An 8323-nucleotide genomic window follows, 5' to 3' on the forward strand; every position below is an offset into this window, starting at 1 on the left:
TTTGAGAGAGAGAGAGAGAGAGAGAGAGAGAGAGAGAGAGAGAGAGCATAACGATGTACTCATGAGCGCGATGGATAGAACCATATTATAACGCTATGCGTATATGAGGGTTAAGTCAAGGAGGACAGGACCCCAAGTGGAAGAATATTTCTCCTTGCAATGAGCGTCTTGTCTTGGTCGTGGGCCGCTTCATTGGTTCGTACATACACATGAGTAAAGCAAATACCGCGCCTGACCACGCTATCGAAAACGTAATATCATTTTTTAGTTCATTGTTTGTAGCCCATCGACTGAATACTACCAGTTAAAGACCAGGGTAGAGATAGATAAAAGAATCTTAGCCGTAAAAATATTTCCAGAGACTTGTAGAGTGTACTCGCGCCATTGGCCTTGAGGACGAGAGCAATAAAGAAATGGGAAAAGGAGGAAGCACTAAAGACTAAGGGTACGGTCTTGAATTAATACAGAGGGCTTTATAAAAGGAGGAGGAATGGAGGTCTGTTGAGGGGTTGCGAGTAGCGTTCAAAGGGGTGACAATGTTATTTGAAAAGGTAGTAGGGGAGGGGGTGATTAGTGGAGGCACAATGAGGCTATTTGTCCTTATTGACAGGCAAAATATTTTTGTATTACTCGCGGAAAAGGATTTATCCAGTTTCCCAGTAGTAGATGTTAAGCAGTCATGAACACATTGACACATTGGTTTTGTTTTAAAGAATAGCAGAAACACAAATTTTCAATCAAATTCGAAAGGAAGACCACACTTTTAGATAGGCTAGAAGGTTTGGGGTACTATAAACCCACAATATTCTAATTTTTCACGTGAACTGTCTTTTTTCACACGGATTTTATTCTAAGCAATATAATATTATGGAACGGTCAGGAAGGTACTTTCCAAAATTGCACCACCTAAAAACGAGCAGTATTGAAATAACCCTGTTTGGAACTTTTGTTTTGACAAAAGGCAATGCTTACAGGGCAAATTACATTATCTGAACTGTTTTTTAAAGCTAGCACAAAATCATGAGTTGCAAAAACATCGTCTTCTTACCGACGTAATCGGTAAAAATGAATAAATATGCAAATCGAGCAGCTCACGAGTTATTCAGAACTAACTCAGAGCGCATTTCTCATTCGAAAAAATGATTGTAGTAGATAATTAAACAACCAGTCACTACCACCTCCCTTCTGCAATTCAAAACAGGATTTGCAACAAGGCAATTATTTAATACTGAGTACTTTCCTGTCCTCAGTGTTTGGGCCCTGGTATCGGTGTCTTCGCCCTAATTAAACTTAAAAGTTAAGTTCATGCTTTCACTTCCATCCCATAGACAATGTGAATTGTTATCGATTATTAAGTCCTTCTCCTGAGATGTATTCACTGCACCATAAGATAACCCTAACATGTAGGATCACACAGCCCTTTCGCTTAATCGATCCTTTTTTCCGTCTAGTTCCAAATGTTGGTCCATTAATTACGAATTCAGCGCAACACTGACTTCTTTAACTTCAGAGTGAGTCTGAGAGAAACAAAAAAGGGGGAAATTGAGCTTGCTATTACGGACAAACGATGGTAAGAATTTCGTAGGGAGGCCTGGAAACGAATGAGATGTTTTAAATGGTTTGGTGGATAGTGCTGCAGCTCTTGATGTTCCTGCTTCGTGCAGCCCTGCATGATTTAAACTGTGTTGAGAGGACCGAAAGCCATTCACGACTACAAAAGGGACCGCTGATGAGAATACTCCCAAGCCCCCCGACTGTTTCCCCTGGACCGCGGGCGAGCATGTCCAAGAGCGAAATGACCTAGAACTAAACAATGGCCTGTCGATGTTTCCCCAAACATATTTGTGTTTTCGTGAACCATTTATTACTTTACTTTAGATATTTCGCTTCCGACTTTTGGCAATTCAATATTTTAAAGTGGAAAACAATAAAACAGAGTTTAAAATGGTATTTAACCGAACCCGAGGTGTTTGACGTAATTTGTAAGGACGCAGACGGTGTTGATTCGGACAATGGACTTGATCATTTGGCTCGGGAGTCTTCAAATCGAGAAGAAAGTGATGAAATTGTTGTGGAACCAGTTATCATTGATTGAGGGGCAGTTTACTTCATAAGTAGATCTAGATATAGTCTTTTATCACTGTTAAGAACTGACTCTGGGCAAATGTTTACTATTATATAATTAATTACACCTAAATGACTCAAACCAAATTAAAAAAAATATCAAAGTGTGTTTTAGTAATGGGAAACCTAGACTATTATTCTAAACATTTTTGTGAAGTTTCATTTTAATAACTTTATTAGGTGCTGAGTATTAGAGTAACATATTTTGCATAGCCAATAAGTGGGCGTCAGATCCGGTACCAGGGGACTGAAAGTCCAAGTCCGGTCCTGCAGGTTTAACCTACGTCTTTGTCCAGGCACTTGGTGTAGTCCGTCCACTCGTATAACTGACCGCTGCTGTCGTTTCCATGGCCAGACCAGGTGCCGTTGCTGGTGCAGTGCTTCTCGGCGTAACCTGTTGAGGAAAAGTGAATGTGGGGTAAAAATGCACATCTGGCGAGGGAATATGAAAGGAAAAAAATTCAGCTGCCGAACAGGCATCCAAAAAATAAAATCAATGAATCAAAAAGCAGTAATAACTTAAACGAAACTGAAATAACAATGACTACATAAAGGGCAACAAACATAACTTTTTTCCTCTCTTTCTGTCTTTGTCCATTTCTCTTTCTCTCCTCCTCCTCGTCCTTACCCTCCATCTCTCTTTCTTTCTCTCTCACACATAAACAAACACAGGCACACACACATACACACACAAACAAACACACACACATACCCTCTCTCTCTCTCTCTCTCTCTCTCTCTCTCTCTCTCTCTCTCTCTCTCTCTCCCTCTCTCTCTCCTACTTTCACGACAAGCATTCTATCTAACAATATGCGTTCTTGTGCAGTATCTCAGTTTTCGTACAGACGAATGTATTTACCCCCCCCCCTCCCACAAAAATACAAAAGCACAAAGAACCCCCTCACAACAAATCACCCCCACCCCCGAAAAAAGAAGGATAAAAAAATGACGTCGCATGCTTTTCATCCTGCAGTTACCTGACTTCTATTCTTCTTTTGCAAAGTAACCATTAAAACGTCAGTCATTAAAGAAGTAACGTTGACAATGGAACTTATTGAACGATCTAAGATGTTAATTACATGAAGAAAAAAACCTAAACAAATTAAGAGCTCTAAAAAGTCTCTGAGAATAGGATACAGGCTGGAGGATAATGGTGGCATACCCAGATTTTACACCTCGTTCTACTTAATGATGATAGATTAATTCTGCGCAACAGACAGAGACTTAAATGAATCGACAAGAGAACCGCTTAACACCGGTGGGCGCAGGATTTCCTCAGAGATGGAGTAATACAGGGACATTAATCTTTTCCAAGTCTACAAATTGTCAAGCTGACAATAGTCAGTTATGGATTGTTTTACAAGATGGCTTCTTGTCTGTCTAAGGCATGAAACAGAACTTCATCAACTGCGTTGGGAAAGCCCAGGATGCCACTTTTATGGAGTTAGGTAATTTGTATACAAAGAGCAGGAGCAACGCTTGTTCCAAAAGAACCGTTATTTGAGAAAAGAAACAAAACATCTGCATCATAGCTGAATGTTACATCTGTAACACCGAGTACAAATAGCCAACAGCGCTTATCCAGGGAGTGCCGTATTTTGCGTGCAGTCTTTGGGATCATAATTTCTTAGCGTACAATTCAAATTCGGGAAACATTAAATTAGAAACTTAACAAACCAAAACCAAATGGAAAACAAATTTGACAGTGCACAGTTTCAAAATTTAGATTCTAAGAGTATGCGTCGGTGGCCTAGTGGTTAGGCTACCAGACTCGTAATCGTGAGGTTGCGGGTTCAGGGATACGAGCCGCGGGCCCGACGTTGTGTCCTTGGGAAAAGCATTTTGCACGAATTTTCCTCACTTCACCCAGGTAGGAATGGCTACCCGGCCAAAGACAGCGAAAAATCTTGTCAGTATGTTAGTTGTTTTAGCGCCTATAAATGACTGCTTGCACTATATGCTTCGAAGGAAGTTAAGGTCGTTTCAGAATGCTGTCAGGTCTGCTGGGGTTATTGTATAGATTGGTCTCTAACAATGTTCTGTCGTCTGCTTTCGTGTCCACTTTTTGCCCCCGCTCCCTAACCTCCTTAACTCCTTCCTCTGAGTTCCTGACTCTTTCTGCAGCCTTTCTACTGCTTCTCCATGGCTCCTTCCTACTGCTGTCTTTCAGCCACACCCCTGATCTTCTGGTAGGAAAGATCTACACTTAGCCTTCTCGGACAGGGGCGAAAAATCTCGGAGGTCCCGGTGCAAGCAGCGCATGGTAAACATCCCTTGGTGGACCAAAATCGATAAGAGTAGGCTTCGGCCGCCACCCAAGCAAAATTCCAAATTTTCTACGAACAGAAAATGTTTAGTGTGTTCCGCGCGCTCATGTGACCTTATGCAGTTGCGAGAGCCGTAAAACACTTGCCCCCCCCAAAAAAAAAACAACAACACAAGAAAATAGACAGTAGATATCAGAGCACATGTTCAAACATTGACACAACTGAGGCACTGCACTTCCCCATTTCTCCTCACGATGTTCGTGCTTTGTTCATGCGCATTCTTTATTTGGTCACTGCTGAGCAGTGAGAAGCATTCTCGGCATATTAATAAACACGGTGAGTTTTAGTTATTTTCTTTTAGATATCTATAAGACGTCACAATAAGCAGTTTCTTGTATTTCTGCAACGCAGTGGTATTGAACGAAGTCCGTCAGCAACGATATTAAAAGAAGAGTTTCACTGGAAAGTTGTTCAAAATCACACATTATTCCAAAGAGCTTTTGTAGCTCGTTCCAGAATTTTGGTTAAACTTTTCCAGTTATGTGATTTCTTTGCCACTTTGGGTGAAGAGGAGGAAATCAGACACGGAGGTAGAGTGGGCTTAATGATTGAGCATTGATTGGCTCATCGGATCTCAATCCCTTCACCTCCAGATCTGCTCTGTACTCATGTATATCCCCAGAGCCCCGAGTCAAGAAGTGAAGTGTTTGTCCGGTGTCGATCTATTCTTCGAATCATGTAGGCTTATCAAATTTGTAAGTGCTGGCGTTGTCCTTGAGAAAGGCAGTTTACACGAATTTCCCCCCACTTCACCACGGTGAGAATGGGTGGCTGGCTGGAGACTAAGAACCATTTTGTCAGTTTGTTATTGTTTGAGTGATCAATCAGGAGCTTGCACTGTATGCTTCCTGGGAAGCCGAGTGGGCTTTCTGAGCGTTCTTGGGTTTGCTGGGGTAACAATATAAATTGTATAGCGCCTGATAAGCAGGAATATGCGCTATACAAATGCTATATTATTATTATTATTATTATTATTATTATTATTATTATTATTATTATTATTATTATTATTATTATTACTAAGGCAAAATCAGAAAGCGTGCTATTCTTCCCTACAGCTTAGTGCATAGGATTTGCCTTACTAATGAGATAATACGTCTCTGATGTGGTTGCGATTTGAGATATTCAATCTTTATTTTGTGTGTGTCCAGCACTCTTCCTTCCCTTCTCTCCCTGTGTTTTCCCCATCTCTCTCTCTCTCTCTCTCTCTCTCTCTCTCTCTCTCTCTCTCTCTCTCTCTCTCTCTCTCTCTCTCTTTCCCTCTCTCGCGTGTTGTTTTCTCTGTTTCCAGAATTTGTTACTTGCAAACAAAGTAGTGATCTACCGACCGCCCCTCTCTCTCCCTGTCTCAATGTATACATGTCTGTGAGTTCTTTAAGAACCAATCACATCCTATGGCGAGAAGTTAGGCACACGGGGGGCAGATAAAAGGAAAACTAACATTCGTGAAGCCTGAAATTGTCCTAGCAGATTATGGACTCAGATCTAATATTATTTCAAACAAGATGGTAAACCCAAACAACCGGTGCCATGTCTGAAAGGACGTTGAACTTCGGAAAAAGAATTAGACGTTTTTCTCTGTTGACCCTTATAGTCATTGTAAATCTTTTTTTGCTATTAAAAAGGGGAGGGACAAAACACGTTCCCCTCTTGTTAGTTTCAGATTTTCTCAATTAATGGGGATCAATCAACTGACCATGTAGATACATTAAAATGATCATTATCAAGGTGTACCTCATGTAACGGGGCTCTCTCAGCCCAACTCTATACATCATCAGAACGATAGGTTTAGAGTATGTTGATTGAATAACATCCCAACGACATGCACGGCAAGGGAGCTGAGGTTTAGAAGAGATGAAGTCCAGACCTGATCTGATTATATTTTCTTCCAGCAAATGCAATATCAGTTTCAATTTCTTAGAAAAAAGATTAGGACAACACTTTCCCCTCAAAACGGCCCAGGTGCAGACAACCTTAATAAAGGATCAGCCAACCGCCTCCGGTTTAGAAGAACCCTTCCTACCCACCTTTTTCGCCCTCTGCCTGAGGTGTGAGTCCTGGAAACATCTGAGACCCCTGAGAGCTAGCTAGGGGGGAGGGGGGATGTTGGGAGACAAACATAATACATGGAATCTTAAATGTGAAGGCTGCTAGTTCGACAAGTCAGGAGTGTACAATCGGTTCACAGAAACATTGTTCGACCTGGATACATTTTGCTTGCACGGCCTTTATGCAACTGTAAAAGTATTTAAAACCTTATCAGGCGTCATTCAAGCACATGTTTCTGAGCACGCGTGGAATCTGTTATGCTCAACAAGTATGATCTCACACTCTGAGTTTAGGTTTGTGTACCTGGACAGAGGAAGGGGAGTAAATCAAAGCTACCTGTCAACACACCAATCAGCACAAAAACAGTCAAATCAAGCCCGGTCAGGTCATTTACAATCAAGTGATCAATTCATGCGCACACGCCCTAACGCACACAGTTCAGCATTAGCAAGGAACAAAAGCAAAAGTTCCACTGACTTAGTTTACATTCTAAATTTCCAGTGGGTTATCAAATTTAATTTCACTATCGATAACACCGCTACCACCATGTCATGTTAGTGGCACAGCTCATTATGGCATATTCTTGAGCACACTGCGAGAACTTTACTGAATGGCCTACAAACGGACTTCTCATCACGGTGAATAGTAAAGCTAAATTTTGCAGTATTGTCAATATCGCTTCGATCTTGTAGGATTTTTTTTTACGTTTGAGAAACATCTAAATAATCTAATGTAGATATCGCAGGCATCATTGTTACCAAACTTTCGCTGCTCGGATAGAATTGCTTTCTCATTGTTTTGTCATTTATTGGAAATTGCTCTGGGTTCCCTCATGGGAATGACGCAAATCTGAAATATCTCTTCTCAAACAGCGTGGTAGTTGTCAATACAGTTCAATACTATCACCAGAGACTATCACTCGATACGGCTGAACTCATGTCCCAATCCCACAATCCCTCAACGACCAATCAGAAAGTCGATAAAACCGGGGCGGAAATTGAGAGAAATGTAATCCCATCGTCCACCGCGGGCCGGCTCCCTGAAGGGCTAGTGTTATGAATAATTGGTTTGACAGGGCGACCAAGGCGTAACAAAAGCTCATTAATTGGACATCGTTTTGTTTCGTGTGGAGGACATCATAAAAACGTATTATCGGGTTCGAACAAGAACTGCAACGGGATGCGAATGTAAACCCGTGCCCGTAGGATTGCCAAGAAACGAGTTCAGTGCTGAGCTGTTAAGGTTATTGACTTACTGAGTCGTCTTCCGTTTGTCTTATCTATGCTTAGTGTTTTGTAACTTTAAAAACTAAGGTGAAAATCTGAGATATAGGACTGAAAAAGTAGACGTATACTTCTATATGAAAAGCAAGGCAGAATCTAGAAGACCATTAACTGTCAGTACGTTTATCAGCGTTTGCATCTGTTCTCAAAGAAATGATTGTCCCAACTAAAACCAGCTAGATCTACTTGAGTTACCTCTCCCTCAACAAAGAGGTAAAAAGACAAAAACAAAGAAAGCAACGCAGTGATACATGCATATCGTAAAATAAGTTTCAAACATTCAAAACATAAAATCCACAAGCCCATATTCAAAATAAAATAGATAATATCCCTAGCCCACCCAACACGTCATCTCACATACACACCTATCCTCCACTCCACCCCCCTTGTGCCTCAGGCGCCCACCCCCCCCACACACACATCCGCGCACAGCTCTTATTCTAGAACCCTAGACAACTTCCCTTTCTTTTCACCTCACCGGTTCTCTCTCTTTCACTCTCTTCAGCTCTCTCTCTCTCTCTCTCTTTCATTCTCTTCTGC

The 8323-nt window shown here is 41.4% G+C and overlaps 1 protein-coding gene across 1 annotated transcript in view; it reads right to left on the reverse strand.

Moving 5' to 3' along the window:
- Nucleotides 1-8323, reverse strand: part of LOC101848792 (calcitonin gene-related peptide type 1 receptor) — a gene marked incomplete in the record, with an annotated part of 142574 nt that overhangs the window by 43525 nt on the left and 90726 nt on the right. The window contains 1 exon segment of the mRNA XM_005089782.3: nt 2409-2518. Coding sequence (XP_005089839.2) covers nt 2409-2518 — 110 coding nt within the window.

The sequence above is a fragment of the Aplysia californica genome, unplaced genomic scaffold, assembly GCF_000002075.1.
Source record: "Aplysia californica isolate F4 #8 unplaced genomic scaffold, AplCal3.0 scaffold00009, whole genome shotgun sequence".
NCBI classification, from domain to species: domain Eukaryota; kingdom Metazoa; phylum Mollusca; class Gastropoda; order Aplysiida; family Aplysiidae; genus Aplysia; species Aplysia californica.